The 19,935-nt window shown below is 41.6% G+C and overlaps 2 protein-coding genes across 2 annotated transcripts in view; one reads left to right on the plus strand and one right to left on the minus strand.

Annotated features, from left to right (window-relative positions):
* The window catches only part of LOC307162199 (uncharacterized protein), a 390,774-nt gene that overhangs the window by 365,827 nt on the left and 5,012 nt on the right, over positions 1 to 19,935 (minus strand). Inside the window, exon 4 of the mRNA XM_079877380.1 lies at positions 2,079 to 2,175. Coding sequence (XP_079733506.1) covers positions 2,106 to 2,175 — 70 coding nt within the window. The 3' untranslated portion in view covers positions 2,079 to 2,105. The remainder of the gene's footprint in view (positions 1 to 2,078; positions 2,176 to 19,935) is intronic.
* LOC307163209 (uncharacterized protein) overlaps positions 1 to 19,935 on the plus strand; it is a 325,993-nt gene that overhangs the window by 170,831 nt on the left and 135,227 nt on the right. The gene's annotated exons all lie outside the window — the stretch shown is intronic.

Genomic DNA, 19,935 nt, shown 5'->3' on the forward strand with positions numbered 1-19,935 from the left:
TCCAGTCCAGGTCTCTTCTTTTATAGTCTGAATTCAGACGTCTTCATCATAGTTAATATAAGGCACATTACTGCTATTTCAATATCACATGTACAACTGCTGGTCCCAGCAAGTGTAGTCCTGCTATTCCTGTACAAGCATGACTATGCCTAGTCAGCGGCTTGTTCTCCGAAGATATAATAGTTCCTTTGTATTTGTGGACAACGACCCTTGTCCCTGCTCTCTCATGTGATTTGAGAGAGACAGATGAACAGCAACCTCTTTATTCAGAACAATATTTTTAGATGGTTAAATTTGTTAGTAACCAAGTCAGCTCGTCGGCTGCATCTCGAGTTACAGACTTCTTATTGTGACCCTTTCTGCGTTGACGTCGAGTTGGAGGTGCAAATGAAGCGAAGGAAGTGCCACTCTCAGGTGGAGCTCCCTCAACTCCCAAAACACTTTCTAAGTTCATTATTCATTATATTATACTTTTGACAAATACAAATAACATGACCTACTGATTCCTCTAATCCACAATACTCACATAATCCTGTTGGATGATTATTTATTATTTGTAAGGTTTTATTCAGCATAGTATGCCCAACCCTTAATCTTGTTAAAATATTTTCCTCTTTGGTGCTTCTTTTAGTTATCCTCACTCCCAGCTAACACAAATACGTGACTATTACGTAACACGAACACCCGTTTTATCGATCTGCAGTGTAAAACAAACAAAATCAAACGAAGATTACAACAGAAATGCAAATTAACACATATTTGCAAAAAGAAAAGTGAAATATGTTCTGCAATAATATTGGCATGTTATGCAATTCATCCTCATAACACATCTGTAGCTTGTCAGATGCAATCAAATGGATGGTAATAAAATGCCATGATGCCATCACAATGTGTAATGACGTGAGTGAAGTTACGTTTCTTAGTTTTCCTCTCTGTTTGCCATGATTTCGCAATCGATGAATATTAACTTGTGGGCGTTTCACGGACTATTTATGGGCAACTATGGGCGTGACATGAAGCCGCAAAAGCTGCGCTACATTTAGAAATGATTGTGCAGCGTTTTAATTGGAAAGTTAGTTTACATATTTATATAAACAATAACCATTGGGGAGCGTTCTATAGTTGGTAACTATTTCTATGTTAATATTAAAAATGTCTATGTTTTTAAAAATAACTATCCTGCAACCTTCTGGGAACATTATATTATTGTTGGAAAAAAATAAAAAGAGCATTCCTAGAATAATATTATTTAGTTCCCAAAACAATAAAAAGACAGGAACCCCAAAACTAATGTTACGGGAACGTTCTGTGTTTGCTGGGAAGCCCCAGAAGCAAACGTAATACTTGGCTTTCAGAACTGAAAATTATGGAATTATTCCTGAAGCAAGAAGAATCAGCAGAAAATAAAATTGGACAATAACAGCAAGCTGTTGATAAAATTATAATGAGTTTAATCAATCATAACTTAAAGTACAAAAATGTATAAAAATTAAAACTAATGAGACTGATCTCTGAAAAACAATGACCGAGTTAAAATTAATATCAGATTCATGTCTCTGTTGAAAGTGTTACGGCCTCTTCTTCAGCTCCTGAACATGAAAGTGTTTTTCCGGTGTAATTTTTCTGGTGCTCTTCTTCTGAATGAGAAGGCAGAAGTGATTTCAGAACGAAGGCCCGAGTGAAACTCTTCCCGCATTGATCACATGTGTAAAGTTTCTCTCCGCTGTGGATCCTCATGAGATTCTTCAGACTTCATTTACATTTACACACATTTTTCCTTTCTCGTTCGCGTCCATCAGGTATAAAAGAAACATTAAATCAAGTGAGATTTCAAATGAGAGACAAACGTGAAATGATATGTGAAGCTCAAAGTCAAGATCACTGATGAGTTCAACAGTCATTTTAATCTCATCAAATCTGGTCAACAACTGCTGTGCACGATTATGATCTATTTTAATGTCATGAAGATGATTTGTGTTATATATCACTAGTTTTGTCATGAAACAATGTAAATCTGGTGAGCATCAGCATGTTCTTCATCATGAAGAATGAATGAGGAATCAAGAATAAACACCAACCTCTTTGTTCTTCAGTATCATGATGTTTCATTCTGCAGGTTCTGGATCACTGGCGTTCTCTCCGTCCTCTCCTTCCAGATGCTTTCTGGCAGTTCTGCTAAAAACAAACAAGTTTCATTTCTTACAGACATGATGAGAGAGGAATAATTAATATTTTAGACACTGAACTAAGTACTAAAGCTAATCACATGTTGAAAAAACAATAATGACCGTGATCATGTAATTTAAGATTATCAGGTTTTGTCGAAGCCAACTTTTTTTTTAAATACCTAGTAATGCAACAACCAATTGATGAAATTGCTGCAGGAAAAGCCAAGTTCAAGTCCAAATGCTTCATATTCAGCGCTTCAAATAAACTCTTAAGCATACAGTTTAACACGTCGTTCAGATGCATGTGCTGTTTACTCTGATGTGGTATTCCCTTTGTGTAACTTATTAACCTTTATTTAACCAGGCAAATCACTGAAGAACAAGCTCTTATTTTCACCAACAGCTTGACAGGAGAGTTAAAATCACCAGAAAGACATTCAAACATACATTATAAAACACACACATACACACATTCATTTAAAACATTTACAAGCTGTGATAAAAACACTCCCTAGTAGAGCTTTAATTCTCTGCCTGAGCCCGAGCCCGGACCGAGCCCGCGGGTCGGATCGGGTCGATATTTCCCGCCACTGTCCTCGGGCCGGGTCAGGTCGTCCACTCGCAGTCTCGCACATGTGACGCATCACACCTGCGTGCTGTAGGCTATTCTGTTGCTATTCTAAGTTGCTATTCTAAGTGCGACATGGATCTTGAAGAAGCAAAGAAAAAAGTTAAAACAGGAGAATTAACTTTGAGCAAGTTTGGAGGAAAATCAGAGGTATGGACACATTTTAAACTAGTCGTGGGGAGTGACAACAGAATGTGTTGGCTTTGTCTCGTGCATTAAATGCTGCTCGCCTATGACAGCAAAAAAAAACAAAAAAAAAACGGGGACTTCGACGATGAACAGACAAGTAGTCTTGCCATGACAGAAATTATTATAGTAGTCAGCTCAGGCCACAATATCCGCTTTTGTTACTTTTCCGATCCATTCAACTATTTCTGAATAAACAAACAACGCAGTTTACATGCTTCTTCCTTGTCACATTAGGTCGATTCATTAAAATAATAATTAATGAATGTAGCCTACGCACAATTATGAACGTGATAAATGTTACAGATATGTTTTACTATGCACAAACAAATGCCTTTCAACTGTGCAAAATTCAGAATTAAATGAATGTGCTGCAATTTGTACAAAAAGAGTCTGTAGCCTACGTGTTTTAGCCATTAAATAAGCACATAGTTTCAAGTTTGTTAAGTTTTGTTTTGAAGAAAGCTTTTCTTTAAAGTGAATTTCATTTAGTATAAATTGTATCTTAATTTTAATAAATTTTTCATCAACCAATTGCCTGGATTTAATACATAAAAAGCAATATATTAGGGATGGTAAGATTAACCGATTCGCATCGGTGCATCGGCATAAAAGCTAACGATGCGATGCATCGAAATAAGTGTGCATCGGATAAGTTGGCATTTGTATCGCGATGCATCGTTTCTAACATATTTGCATCGGTAAAAAATGATTTATTAATTTATATTTATTATACTTCTACTATTTATAAAGTGATCAATCATTTGTGACCAATATTTTATTATGTAACTGCTGCGTCCACAACGAACGCGAATAGAGCATCTGGAGCTAGGTTTCCATGTTAAAAAGGCGCGTTGACGCGCGTCTGGTGGTCTTGCGGCGCGATAGACACGTTTAGCACGGCGCGATGGACGCGATTTCCCCTTATTCGCGTCTCATCACCATCACTCAACTGTTGCTCAAGCGCGTTCTCTCATCACCACTGCTGCAGCTGCTACGTGAATATGACGCATCACAACACTACGGAGTGCGAGGCGTGTCATGAGAGTCACCTACAACCTTAAAGGAGGATGTATATATATATATATATATATATATATATATATATATATATATATTTGCATTTGAATACAGTTATGAACGTTTATTTTTTATTATTGTTTGTTAAAACAGCATCTTCTTTCAGCTGAATTTTTTTTTTTTTTTTGTGAAAACCAAATCTTTTGTTTTGTGAAAGAGCCATTAAAAGTCAGGCACTTAAGCTAGGCTACTTTATGATTTGCTGTATTTCTGATATTTATTTAAAAATAAATATAAGTTAACTATCTATAATTGCATAGCATCATATTACATTGAATCACATCGCGCTGAATTGCATTGAAATCGTATCGCACTGCATCGTAATAGTAGTGAATCGTATCGCATTGCATCAGTAGCTGCTTATATGTATCTTTAATGTATCGTATCATTGGCTATGCATCGAGATGCGTATCGTATCGGCCTAGTTATGGAGATGCCCATCCCTACTATAGCAGACAATATAATCATGATGACATGGAGTCGCCGGCACACGCGCTGTCACCGAATTTACAAATGCACATCTTGCTTGTTGCTCACACACATATTGTTGAAATAACAATATGTTGAAGTAAGATTATTACTTCTTCTTTTAATCTTTAAGAATATTTGATTAAATGCTGAATGTTGTGCTTGTTCAATTTAATACAATTAAAACTTTAATTGTGATAATTAAAATAATTGAATAGGCTATTGAATATTGAGTGGCCAATTTTTGCTCATTTATTAATAGTATTTATATAATATGTATAACTGCGCAGCTCCCCCCTGTAGCCTAAATGATCTAGCACAGCAGCACCTGCTTCAAAAAAATTATGGCACCGCCCCTGGTTATAACGGCCCACATATTAAAAATGGTCGGGTTTAAATCGGGCTCGGGCTCATAATTACAGTGAACGTGTCGGGTCGGGCCGGGCTCGGACACAACATGCTCGGGCTCGGGTAGGGTCGGGCTTTATTTGTTGGGCCCGATTTAAAGTCTACTCCCTAGTAGTTTTATTAAGTTTTATTGAAATATTGTAATTTCAATGACTTTTGTAGCACATTCTTATATTTAATGGTTATATCCTTATCAGTAAATGTAAGAAAGTCATGTGTGTATTTCCATTTTCCTTAAATGTTTAGTCTCTGTTCAACTTTACAGAACGAGCTTCAGGACCTCAAAGTGATGAAGAGCAATAATTCTGACCAGTGTTGGGGGTAACGAGTTACAAAGTAACGGATTACAGTAACGATATTACTTTTTTGGGTAACGAAGTAAAGTAACGCATTACACTAAAAATATCAGTAACTACACTACTTTACTAGACTATAGGAACGCGCTTTCCTGCGTTACCCAAGCCGTGTTTGCCTGTGTGTAAAGTTCTGTCTGTTTAAGTGGCGCGTGCATGTCTGTGTGTGTGTGCTTGCCTGGGGACCATTTGCCATAGAGATCGATTTGAGTGACGTAGCTGCTGGTGCGAAGGAGAGGGAGATGGAGACGGAGACGGAGACAGGGGGTTTCGGCCAGTGGCGATATTCTCATTACTTTCAATTTATTGCTCGAAAGGACACAAATATTTGTGTGAAATGCACTCTATGCCCAGGTGACAAGTATCTTTCAACTGCTGCCAACTAAATGAGCAACCTGTCCAAGCATTTGTCAGCCCAGCATGGCAATACAAAACTTTGAAGGAGTCACTCATCAGCCGACCCCGCCTAAACAAGCTAAGCTTTTCTCAAGTCTTGGAGTGCAGCAGGTTACACAAAACGAAATGAACAGGCTAGTTGCAGGGTTCATTGTAGAAGACATGCTTCCCCTGTCGACCATTGAATCACCCAGGTTCAGAAAAACACTAGAAAAAATACCCGCGACTCGCAAGCCAACGTCCGACAGGAAAACATTTTCCCATTATCTGGATAAGTGTTATTCCGACATGGAATCGAAGCTCAAAAGAACTTTCGAGTCCCTGGATCATGTGTCTACCACCGCGGACATTTGGTCCGCCTACAACAAAAGTTATTTAGGAATGACGTTGCACTGGATAGACAGCATTAGTTTTAAAAAGTAAATTTCACATATGGAATTAAGTACACTACTTCACTAAGTTAAATGAAAGTAACAAAGAAAATAAGTAATTTTAACTTGGCTATAGGAAAAGGCTGAATATCTATTTAGTTGAAGTTTCCTTTTCAATACATTTCACACAAACAATATAACATTAAATTAAGAATTTACTTTGTTTTTTAATTATTAATTATTCTTGCCTGAACTTTTTCATGTAAATTACATTAAAAAAAATTCTGTAGTATTTACTTCACCACAAAATAATTTGTATCAGTGCCGCCTTAAATAATAGCTTGCAGTGCATGCTATAGGCCTACAGTTTAATAAAGCTGATGTAGGCTATCCCAAATTTATGAGGCTATAAAAGCTGTTAATTGAACTGTAGCCTATATGTTTGTCTAATCAATGTACTATTTCATATCACAGGCGATCAAAGAGAGATTTGCATCTGTCTTGGACAGCAAGGATGCTCTTACGGCTGCTGCCACAATGCCCAAATTCAAGCTCCGCTGGCTCAAAGATGAGAAGAGAAGAGATGCTGTTAAAACCATGCTAATTTCTAAGTGTCGTGCCCGGATTCCTGAAGAGCCACAGATGAGACAAGCAGTTCAGAGACCAGCCACCTCCAGTCACAATGACTTTTTTGAATTTGAAGAGGAGTTTTCGTACACCGCAGAGAGTGAAGTCATGGAGTACTTAAAATTGCCCGGATCTGACTGGGAGGTTCTCTCCAGGTTCCCCAGGATTAAGGAAATTGCAAAGCAGTACAACACTCCAATACCGTCAAGTGCACCGGTTGAAAGGCTTTTCAGCCTGGGCAGTGTTGTTCTGACCCCAAGGAGGAACAGGCTGTCAGATAAAAGATTCGAAAGACTTGTACTTATGCGATACAATCATTATTTTGAAAAATGAATTGAATGGAACTTTTTGTTGCACTTTCTGTTTTCACTGTTGCACTCTTGCACTTTCTGTTTTGTGCATTGTGATAATTGCAACGCACAATAATTTATTAATAGGTTCAAGAGTTTGTGACTTGTTATGTTACCGCCTCTGGAAGCCACATCTCCAGGAGGCAGAGGAGAGCGAGCTAAGGGGAAAATAATGTTTTTGGGATGACGCAAATTTTCTGTTTATTTAATTAATTGCATTTTCTGTTTCCTTTTTATGGGCTTAAGTATATTTTAAATTAAGATTTTATTTTATGGGATAAAGTGACCTTTATTTTTATATTTTTCTGTCATGGGATGTGCAGAGATGAACCCAAAAGCAGACGAGGTGCAGACACTCAAGATTTATTAATACACAAAAACAGAAAACAAAACCCACGAGGGGGCAAAACAGGACTGAAGACAGGTAACTTTGACTAAGACTAGATAACAAACAATGACTAAACTCTGACTAGACGATGACGGGAAACGAACTCACAAAACTGATTTAACAGGTCACTGACAAAGTACTCACAGTCTTAAACAAGCAACGTCTCACAAGGAATAACAGGCAAAGTTAGATAATGTACCGACACAGGACAGAAAACATGAGGGGATTAAATAGGGAGCAAACTAATCAGGAACACAGGTGATAATGGGTAAAGCAATCAAGACAAAACGAGGATAACAAGGGGGCGGGGCAGAGAACGAGACAACAAAGCACATGGCCCAAACAAATGGCCATGTGCTTGTACACAAAACATGGGTCTGTCATGATCCTGCCTCAAAACAAGAAAGATCTAGGACATGAAGGCAGGATCATGACAGAACCCTCCCCCCAAGGAGCGGCTTCCAGACGCTCCCTAGAGGGAACATGAAACACGGGACAAGACCGACTGAGACAGAGACACAAACCAACAATACATGACAAAAACTAATAAAAGGCAGACATGAATACACAATGACAGGATTAGGGTGACATAATAAAAATAAAAAACAAGGAAGAGGAGGCGGAGACAACACAGAGTTCATGGGGGAATGTCCAGGGTGGGTGGGTGGGACTGTGGTCTTGGGTGGACAGGACGATGGCTGAGGGCGAGGGGACCGGGCAGACTTGGCTGGGGACACACGAGGAACAGTCTTGGGGGAAACAGTCCGGGGTGAAGTGGTGACAGAGGGAACAGCTACAGCCGGCAGCGGAGCGAAGACAATGGATGAGGCAGGTGGTAAGGGAGTGGAGAAGGATGTAGACTGTGATGCTGGGACAGGGCTGGACACATTAGTTGGGACAGGACTGGACACAGACATCCTCCTGTCAGCTGGGACAGGACTGGACCCATCTGCTGGAACAGGGCTGGACACATCAGCTGGGACAGGGCTGGACACATCAGCTGGGACAGGGCTGGACACATCAGCTGGGACAGGGCTGGACACATCAGCTGGGACAGGGCTGGACACATCAGCTGGGACAGGGCTGGACACATCAGCTGGGACAGGGCTGGACACATCAGCTGGGACAGGGCTGGACACATCAGCTGGGACAGGGCTGGACACAACAGCTGGGACAGGACTCTCCAGAATCTTGGCTAGACTGGACAGATACTCGGACAAGACTCTTGCAGCGATGACAATCGGCATCTCGTGGCTCGCCGAAACCGACCGCAAAACAGCCTTAGCAGCTGAATCGGCCGCTGCTCGCTGAACAGCGCTTGCAGAAGCTGGCTCTGGAACAGCGCTTGCAGAAGCTGGCTCTGGAACAGCGCTTGCAGAAGCTGGCTCTGGAACAGCGCTTGCAGAAGCTGGCTCTGGAACAGCGCTTGCAGAAGCTGGCTCTGGAACAGCGCTTGCAGAAGCTGGCTCTGGAACAGCGCTTGCAGAAGCTGGCTCTGGAACAGCGCTTGCAGAAGCTGGCTCTGGAACAGCGCTTGCAGAAGCTGGCTCTGGAACAGCGCTTGCAGAAGCTGGCTCTGGAACAGCGCTTGCAGAAGCTGGCTCTGGAACAGCGCTTGCAGAAGCTGGCTCTGGAACAGCGCTTGCAGAAGCTGGCTCTGGAACAGCGCTTGCAGAAGCTGGCTCTGGAACAGCGCTTGCAGAAGCTGGCTCTGGAACAGCGCTTGCAGAAGCTGGCTCTGGAACAGCGCTTGCAGAAGCTGGCTCTGGAACAGCGCTTGCAGAAGCTGGCTCTGGAACAGCGCTTGCAGAAGCTGGCTCTGGAACAGCGCTTGCAGAAGCTGGCTCTGGAACAGCGCTTGCAGAAGCTGGCTCTGGAACAGCGCTTGCAGAAGCTGGCTCTGGAACAGCGCTTGCAGAAGCTGGCTCTGGAACAGCGCTTGCAGAAGCTGGCTCTGGAACAGCGCTTGCAGAAGCTGGCTCTGGAACAGCGCTTGCAGAAGCTGGCTCTGGAACAGCGCTTGCAGAAGCTGGCTCTGGAACAGCGCTTGCAGAAGCTGGCTCTGGAACAGCGCTTGCAGAAGCTGGCTCTGGAACAGCGCTTGCAGAAGCTGGCTCTGGAACAGCGCTTGCAGAAGCTGGCTCTGGAACAGCGCTTGCAGAAGCTGGCTCTGGAACAGCGCTTGCAGAAGCTGGCTCTGGAACAGCGCTTGCAGAAGCTGGCTCTGGAACAGCGCTTGCAGAAGCTGGCTCTGGAACAGCGCTTGCAGAAGCTGGCTCTGGAACAGCGCTTGCAGAAGCTGGCTCTGGAACAGCGCTTGCAGAAGCTGGCTCTGGAACAGCGCTTGCAGAAGCTGGCTCTGGAACAGCGCTTGCAGAAGCTGGCTCTGGAACAGCGCTTGCAGAAGCTGGCTCTGGAACAGCGCTTGCAGAAGCTGGCTCTGGAACAGCGCTTGCAGAAGCTGGCTCTGGAACAGCGCTTGCAGAAGCTGGCTCTGGAACAGCGCTTGCAGAAGCTGGCTCTGGAACAGCGCTTGCAGAAGCTGGCTCTGGAACAGCGCTTGCAGAAGCTGGCTCTGGAACAGCGCTTGCAGAAGCTGGCTCTGGAACAGCGCTTGCAGAAGCTGGCTCTGGAACAGCGCTTGCAGAAGCTGGCTCTGGAACAGCGCTTGCAGAAGCTGGCTCTGGAACAGCGCTTGCAGAAGCTGGCTCTGGAACAGCGCTTGCAGAAGCTGGCTCTGGAACAGCGCTTGCAGAAGCTGGCTCTGGAACAGCGCTTGCAGAAGCTGGCTCTGGAACAGCGCTTGCAGAAGCTGGCTCTGGAACAGCGCTTGCAGAAGCTGGCTCTGGAACAGCGCTTGCAGAAGCTGGCTCTGGAACAGCGCTTGCAGAAGCTGGCTCTGGAACAGCGCTTGCAGAAGCTGGCTCTGGAACAGCGCTTGCAGAAGCTGGCTCTGGAACAGCGCTTGCAGAAGCTGGCTCTGGAACAGCGCTTGCAGAAGCTGGCTCTGGAACAGCGCTTGCAGAAGCTGGCTCTGGAACAGCGCTTGCAGAAGCTGGCTCTGGAACAGCGCTTGCAGAAGCTGGCTCTGGAACAGCGCTTGCAGAAGCTGGCTCTGGAACAGCGCTTGCAGAAGCTGGCTCTGGAACAGCGCTTGCAGAAGCTGGCTCTGGAACAGCGCTTGCAGAAGCTGGCTCTGGAACAGCGCTTGCAGAAGCTGGCTCTGGAACAGCGCTTGCAGAAGCTGGCTCTGGAACAGCGCTTGCAGAAGCTGGCTCTGGAACAGCGCTTGCCGAAGCTGGCTCTGGAACAGCGCTTGCCGAAGCTGGCTCTGGAACAGCGCTTGCCGAGGCGGGCTCAGGAACAGCGCTTGCCGTGGCGGGCTCAGGAACAGCGCTTGCCGTGGCGGGCTCAGGAACAGCGCCTGGGACAGCGCTTGCAGTAGCGGGCTCTGGAACAGCGCCTGGGACAGCTAGAGATGAAGAGCGAGAGGCTCCCCTTCTCCTCTTCTTTCTCCTTGGTCGCGAAGCTGAATCCGTAGCTGGACTAGCGACCAGTTGGAGAAGTTCTGCGGAGACAGTAACTGGTGCAGGTAGGGAAGTCTCAGGCAGCGTTGACTCGGTGGAGGAAGACTCAGACGGGGAATCCCAAGAAACCCGTCTCCCTCGTTTACCACGGAGCTCAAAAGGTGGAGAAGAGACCTCGGGAGACGAAACAGTACCAGCCTGAACACCCTGGGCAACAACAGCCAGGACGCGATCCTCTGGGACCACTGGCAGCGAGGCGGAAGGTGGAGACCTCGAGGATGAAGCTGGCTGCTCCTCCCGGGAGAAACAATCCCAGAGACGGGCATAATTCTTAAGGATCCACTCACCCTCAGACGAGAATGGGAGGTTGACCCTCTTTCTGTCGGTGGAAGCCGACAACCAGCATTGTTCATTGAACTTCATTTGTTGCTGGAACTGGGAGGACACACTGTCTGCTGGGTTCTTCTTTGGTCGGTACATTCTGTCATGGGATGTGGAGGAGATGAACCCAAAAGCAGACGAGGTGCAGACACTCAAGATTTATTAATACACAAAAACAGAAAACAAAACCCACGAGGGGGCAAAACAGGACTGAAGACAGGTAACTTTGACTAAGACTAGATAACAAACAATGACTAAACTCTGACTAGACGATGACGGGAAACGAACTCACAAAACTGATTTAACAGGTCACTGACAAAGTACTCACAGTCTTAAACAAGCAACGTCTCACAAGGAATAACAGGCAAAGTTAGATAATGTACCGACACAGGACAGAAAACATGAGGGGATTAAATAGGGAGCAAACTAATCAGGAACACAGGTGATAATGGGTAAAGCAATCAAGACAAAACGAGGATAACAAGGGGGCGGGGCAGAGAACGAGACAACACAAGCACATGGCCCAAACAAATGGCCATGTGCTTGTACACAAAACATGGGTCTGTCATGATCCTGCCTCAAAACAAGAAAGATCTAGGACATGAAGGCAGGATCATGACATTTTTCATTGACTACTTTTTTTTTTTTTGCCATGAACCTAATAAAAAGCTGGTTTTGTTCTCAGGAGAAGAGTTTTGTTCTCATGTTTCCCAAAGCCTGTGTTTTGAAGCTTGTGTGTTGACCCCATTTTAAAATGACCCAACTATAGCCTCCTTTATCCTGTTGTTTGTGGATTTTACAATGAGGCATATTTCTTTGTGCAGATGGGGATATTGTTCTTTCATATGGTTTTACATGCCATTTTGTATACATTTATACAATAAACACTGTGCAGACAGGTGATGATAGGGCTATGTCAAAGTAATAAGTAGTGAAGTTACCAGTTACTAGTTACTTCTGTAAATTGTAATGAGATTACTTTAATTACTGCGTTTGAAAAATTACTTTTTTTGAGTAACTACCCCAACACTGATTCTGACTAAAATATACATTGGTTTATTCTACATTAATCTACATTGTTCATAGAAGATTAACATGAAGGATTTAAAACCTACAACCTACATAAACCTACAGCAGATTTACAGCACATTCTTGCGGGTTGATCTGCGTATGCGTCGCGTCTGAACGCGTTGTTTGTGTTTGGAGCTCCATCGATTTGATTCATAATCCGTGATTTTTCTCTTTAAACTCAGTTACAACGAACATTTTCTACTTTTCCTCAATGAGAAGCACTGCTGCTCAAATCTCATAGTTACAACGCGGACTGTTGAGTGGATTGTTGAGCAGACAACAGTCTCAAGCGTCTCAAGCCGATTTGTGATCCAACACCAGTTTTCACCAGTGGGTCATGGCTGAGCGCGTCTTCTCTACACTCACTTACAAACGAACATTTTCTCGCCTATCGTGCGTCTACATTACCCCCGTACTACTAAAAAGACAGATTATATCCAAGACTTCAGTCATAAATTAGTATTAATATTGATAGCATCACTGGTAGCGTCGTTGCTAACGTATTGTTCATCTGTTAATATGGCGAATATATCAGATGTATGTTGTCTACCTTTTGATGCAGGTGAGGACACATTCGAGCTGCATGCGGTGCAGTCTGAGCTGGAAGCTGTAGAGAAGCAGATCTGCGACCTTTTAGAGAAACAAGCCGAGCTGAGAGACCGGCGTTTAGCTCTTGAAACAGCACGCGTCGATGAGAGACCAGCGTTTAGCTCTTGAAACATCACGCGCCGATGCACACAAATCAGTGACTAACATTAGTAATCCGCTCACCCCGACCTCGTCTACTCCGTGCGTTTCTCAGCATTGGTCCCGAGCACCCAGGTCACGATCAGCCATGGTTTCATTCACTCCGGCTCCGATACGCCAACACGAAGCCTGGGTGGTTCCGCAGCGGAAGACGCTTTCCTGTCACTGCTTTCCTGGTGCTCGTGTTTTCGATATCGCTGTGCGGGTACCCGAGATCTTGAACGGTGACGAGCGTGTCGGAGCCGTCGTGTTGCACGCGAGAGTGAACGATATCAGGCTGCGGCAGACGGAGGTTCTGAAGAAAGACTTCAGGAGCCTGATCGAGACGGTACGCAGCACATCGCCTGATATAACGATCATTGTGTCTGTACCGCTTCCCACGTACCGACAAGGGCATGAAAAGTTCAGTAGATTATTCGCGCTAAATGAATGGTTAATGTCATGGTGTAATGAGCAGAAACTGCTCTTTGTAAATAATTGGAATCTGTTTTGGGAACGTCCTAGGCTCTTCCGGGCTGATGGCTTGCACCCAAGTAGAATCGGAGCAGATCTTCTGTCTGATAACATCTCTAAGATGTTAAATACCGTTTGACTAGTAACCAAAAGTCCAAATTACAGTCTCTGCTGCACCAACTTAATTGATATAAATACTAGTGTAGAACATTGCATAGAAACTATGTCTATTCCTCGTTTAGTGAGATCAAATAATAAATCTACTGCAGGATCTAGGAAAAATCTAATTGTTATTAAAACAGAAAATCTGGCTATTAGTGAACAAAAACAATTTCTAAAGCTAGGTCTTCGAAACATTAGATCACTCACACCTAAGGCAGTTATTGTAAATGAAATAGTCACAGATAATAGCTTCGATGTACTTTGCCTTACTGAAACCTGGCTTAAACCAAATGATTATTTCGGTCTAAATGAGTCTACTCCATCAGGGTACTGTTATAAGCATGAGCCCCGTCTGATTGGTCGTGGCGGTGGTGTTGCAACAATTTATAGAGATATTCTTAATGTTACCCAGAAAATAGGTGTCAAGTTTAATTCGTTTGAAGTACTTGTATTAAATGTTACGCTCTCAGATGTAAGAAAAAAATCCCTATTATCTCTAGCTTTGGCTACCGTATATAGACCACCAGGGCCTTACGCTGATTTCCTAAAAGAGTTTGCAGATTTTCTTTCAGATCTATTAGTCAACGTCGATAAAGCATTAATTGTTGGAGATTTTAACATACACGTAGATAATTCAAATGATGCGTTAGGGGCTGCGTTTACAGATTTATTAAACTCCTTTGGGGTCAAGCAAAACGTCACTGGTCCCACTCATCGTCTTAATCATACACTCGATTTAATTTTATCATATGGAACCGATCCAACCGATATAGATATCATTCCACAAAGTGATGATGTTACTGACCATTACATGGTAACTTGCATATTACGTACTGCTGTAATATGTCATGCTGCACCGTGTTATCGACCAGGCAGAACAATCCTTCCATCCACCATAGATAATTTCTCAAATTGCTTATTTGATCTGTCTCAGCTGCTGCCTGAACCCAAACAAACAGATGAACTAGAAGAACTAACTATCACTATGAGCACCATTCTCTCTAGAACATTGTATATTGTTGCACCCATTAAATTAAAAAAGGTCAGAGAGAAAATTAAAGCACCATGGTACAACAATACTGCGCATGTTCTAAAGAGAGAAACCCGTAATTTAGAGCGTAAATGGAAACACACTAATTTAGAGGTCTTTAGAATCGCGTGGAAAGACAGTATGTCACGTTATAAAAAGGCCCTAAAAGCGGCCAGGGCTAAGCACCACCGCAAACTAATAGAAAACAACCAAAATAATCCAAGGTTTTTATTTAACACCGTGGCTAGACTAACAAATAAACAAGCGTCACCTGATCAAAATATCCCGTTACAGTTTAGTAGTAATGATTTCATGAACTTCTTCACTGAGAAAATAGAAAGCATCAGAACCACAATTGTAAACATTCAATCTTCAAACGCGCCTTATAACTCAGCCTCAATTATCACCCCGCAAGAACAATTACAGTGCTTTACAACTATAGAACAAAAAGAGCTAAATAAACTTATCACTTCATCTAAAACAACATGTTTATTAGATCCCATACCAACTAAACTACTGAAAGAAGTGTTACCTATAGTGGAAGAGCCTCTCCTCAATATTATTAACTCATCTTTATCTTTAGGTCATGTTCCAAGAACATTTAAATTGGCAGTTATAAAACCACTCATTAAGAAACCACAATTAGATCATAATAACCTAGCAAATTATAGACCCATTTCAAATCTTCCATTTATGTCTAAAATATTAGAAAAAGTTGTGTCCGCTCAACTGGGCTCTTTCTTGCAAGAAAATGACATCTATGAAAAGTTTCAGTCTGGTTTCAGGCCGCACCATAGCACTGAAACTGCGCTCGTTAAAATTACAAATGATTTACTTTTAGCTTCTGACCAAGGCTGTATCTCAATATTAGTTTTACTTGATCTTAGTGCTGCGTTCGATACTATAGATTAGGGGTGTGCGATACGACGATTTTTGATCGTGGACGATTAAAATGTCTCCATGGTCTGCTTTTTAAGAAATATCGTAGTATCGTGCATTCTATCAGTTGCTGTTCTGGCGCCTCTGTCCCACTGAACAACGCGATGTACATTCACATAAAATGTTAACGCAGCGGAACGGGACACTGCAGTTCACAAAAGTTCATAATTTGCATGTGCAATAATGACTTGTCTGTTAAACATTTAATTCACGCGCTGATGCGCGTTTCTCAGTGCGTAGGCTACGTTAAGTTACATGTGAAGCTACATGTCTACCAGCGCCTGCCCTGGATACTGGACTAAGTTATCTTTAGAGTCTTATTGTGCTAATACTGTCAAATACACAAGGTTTACAGAGTCGGTTATGTCTAAAGTGAAAGCAAACTTGAGAAAATTGAGAGAAAATCTGCTTGTCAAATGCGTGTATATTAGACGCGTCGCACGCAGCTCTTAAAGAGACAGCTGCCGAATAGAAAACATGCTGCCGCTTGTCCTTAAAGGGATAGTTCACACAAAAATAAAAATTCTCTCATTATTTACGCACTCTAATGTTGTTCCAAACCTTTATTAATTTTCTTCTAATATTCTTCTAATATTAATATTTTGAAGAATGTGGCTCAGTAACTTTTATTTTCAACAGAAGAAAGAAACTTATTCGAGTTTAAAACAACTTGAGAGAGTAAATTACGACAATTTGAATTTATAGGAGAACTATCCCTTTAATGTTAATAAAACAACAAAATGCAAAGAGAAAATCACTCACTGTTCTTGACTGATAACTTTAATAGTTGCTTTAAAGGAGAACTTGGTAACTTTTTTTACTTAATAAAACTGTCTAGAATTAATTTGGATGGTTAAACAACCTGTTCTGGTGATATTGGTGACTTTCCCCGCTCCCCCCAGCGTTCCCAGGCGGAAAACCAACCTTGCAACTTGGGGACTACCGTCCCGGCAAGATAGAAATTGGAAGTCTCGTGAGAAGCGAGAACGAGAACGAGCGCGAAACACGAATTGCAAACGGCAATTCGACATAAACACACGCATGTATGATGTATTACCAGATTACCCACCTCGGTAGACATAGCTCCACACGATACAGTTGGCTTGCTCCGATCAAAACAAACGCACATGAGCAGCGGTAGAGAGGGGGAGGAGGCCGCCGCAAGTGAGTTTTTTACGACCGTGTTGTGAAATATACGTCCCCCCACAGCTGTAGGGGGAGCTCGTGGGGAAAACATGCGACAACAAAAGGAAAAATCAGCGAAGAAGTGACTAGAGTTCGCTAGAGTTGCCGAGTTCTCCTTTAATAAGTATCAATGTATAATTTATACAGTGAAGTCTATGTTTTGTTTTATTTTCATATTTGTTCATTTAATTACTTTCTTCAATGCTACTGCTAAATACACCTACTGTAGCTGAAAACATAAAGCACTGTTAATTTAATTTGTATATTAAGTTGTGTATGTGTAATGTGTATCTTTGATCTTAATATTTAATAACAGAAAATAATGACAAATATTTTTATCTTTGCCCCTGTCTGCCATTCTTTTTTTATTTTATATTTTGTTACCTAAGGCTTTGTTTTTAAAATATGGACATTAGTTTGGCTGTAATGCTCAGTCACAAAATAGTAAAACCAACAACCAAGAATCGTGATAAAATCCTGAATCGTGATTTTTCTGAAAAAAATCGTGATATGATATTTTTGCCATATCGCCCACCCCTACTATAGATCACACAATACTCTTAGATCGACTACAAAATTATACTGGTGTTCAAGGACAAGCATTAAGCTGGTTCAGATCATACTTATCTGACCGCTACCATTTTGTCTATTTAAATGGAGAAAAATCGATCATAACTCCAGTAAACTATGGAGTGCCGCAAGGATCTGTGTTAGGCCCTCTATTATTCTCAATATATATGATGCCACTTGGAAATATTATAACGAAACATGGAATTAGTTTCCATTGTTATGCTGATGACACTCAAATATATATTTCATCACGGCCGGATGAAAACGCTAAATTATCCAAATTGACAGAGTGTGTTAAAGATATAAAAGGATGACGCGTAATTTTCTTTTATTAAATCCAGACAAGACAGAGGTACTACTTATCGGTTCAAAAAAAACGCCCACAAAATCTCTCACAATACAACTTTAACATAGTAGGATGTCCTGTTACTTTATCCTCTACAGTAAAAGACCTGGGTGTTATACTAGATTGCAACCTGTCTTTTGAAAATCATATTTCATGTTACAAAAACAGCCTTTTTCAATCTTAGAAACATTGCTAAGCTACGTAATATGCTATAAGTTTCTGATGCAGAAAAGTTAGTTCATGCATTCATGACCTCAAAACTAGATTACTGTAATGCTTTATTAGCAGGTTGTCCTACGTCCTCAATAAACAAGCTACAGTTAGTCCAAAATGCAGCCGCTAGAGTTCTTACTAGATCAAGAAAATATGATCATATAACACCGATTTTAACATCACTACATTGGTTACCTATAAAGTCCTGTATTAACTACAAGGTATTGCTACTGACTTATAAAGCCCTAAACGGCTTAGCTCCAGTCTATTTAACGGATCTTCTATTGCCCTATAATCCATCGCGCTCTTTAAGGTCACTAAATTCGAGGCTTTTGGTCATACCGAGGATATCCAGATCCACCAAAGGAGGGAGAGCATTTTCATATTTAGCTCCAAAACTCTGGAATAGCCTTCCTGATACTGTTCGTTGCTCAGACTCGCTCTCCCAGTTTAAAACTAGATTAAAGACGCATCTCTTCAGCCAGGCATTCGTATAATATTTTTAATCTTACAGTTAATTCCGGTCTCTAGTTCATAAACGCCAGAGGAGAACTGGCCCCCGACTGAGCCTGGGTTCTCCCAAGGGGTTTTTTTCTCCATTAGGTCACTTGATGGAGTTTTTCGGTTCCTTGCCACTGTTGCCTTTGGCTTGCTCAGTTGGGGATATTTTGGGGATATTTATTAAAATTTTATCAATCAATAAATTCCACTAGAAACAAACCTTGTTGTATTATTTTAATTTAATACTGTGAAGCTGCTTTGATACAATCTGTATTGTGAAAAGCGCTTTACAAATATACTTGACTTGACATTTAACGTCTATGAAAACAGAAACTGTAACTAATGTGTCATATAAACAGAGATGAGTTCTAAAACATTATCAATAATTCTAATAACATGCCAGATGAGATGGACTTGGTAATTGCGATGATGTATTCATTGTTTTGTTTACTTTTCTGACAATATATATATATATATATATATATATATATATACATATATATATATTCCAGCAAATATTCCAGCATATTCCATTCTCTTTACTCTTAAGTATAACACATAAATATTTTAAAACTGTAGTTTTAAATCTTTGTTATAAATATAAAAATATAAAATATAAATATAAATACACCAATATAAAAACTGGTTATAGTGCTGATTTAAAAATGTTAAATAAAAACATTGGTTTGCCAAGTATAAGTTTTCCTACACTTTGAAACATTTAGTTCTACAAAAGGGGACAATCTTTGAAAGATGAACAAATCATGGTTTTTGTCATCACATTAAAAATAATATTAAAACTGGATAATATTTTAAAAATTGAAGAGCTGGAAAAAGTGTAATGGACTTGAAAGTCCTTGATTAGTGCTTGAATTTTACTCTCAAAAGGATGTACGAACCCTGAAATTAATAATTTAAAAACATTTAACTATTTCTGCCACAATACCATGGTTACAGTTAGCATTACTACATTAAATCCACAGGGAATATTTGTGATTTGTGGACTTAAAAGCCATATAACTTAAAACTTCATGAACTTGTTTGTTCAAGGCTCAATGTTTCTCCTGGTTTCCAAGTCAGTGCCCATGATTTACTCACTCTCAACTCATCCTAGGTGTGTATGACATTCTTCTTTTAGACGAAGATGTCACGGGGTGACTAAAAAACGGAACCTTATGTGTGAAAATTGTGGACGGGGAGCGCTTCCAGGTAACACGAGGCCGGGAAAACACGGAAGCAGCGAGAAGCAATGGAAGAGAGTTGATGAGCGCGATTGAGCACGATTGCTGGCAGCTGGGCAGCGGGAAGGATCCTGAAGGGGCGATTGGACTGAGTGGCAGATAAAAGAAGCAAAGGCGGGAGGGGGGAGGAGCGGAGGTGTGAGGCG

The sequence above is a fragment of the Squalius cephalus genome, assembly GCF_949319135.1.
Source record: "Squalius cephalus genome assembly, chromosome: 1".
Lineage (NCBI taxonomy): Eukaryota > Metazoa > Chordata > Actinopteri > Cypriniformes > Leuciscidae > Squalius > Squalius cephalus.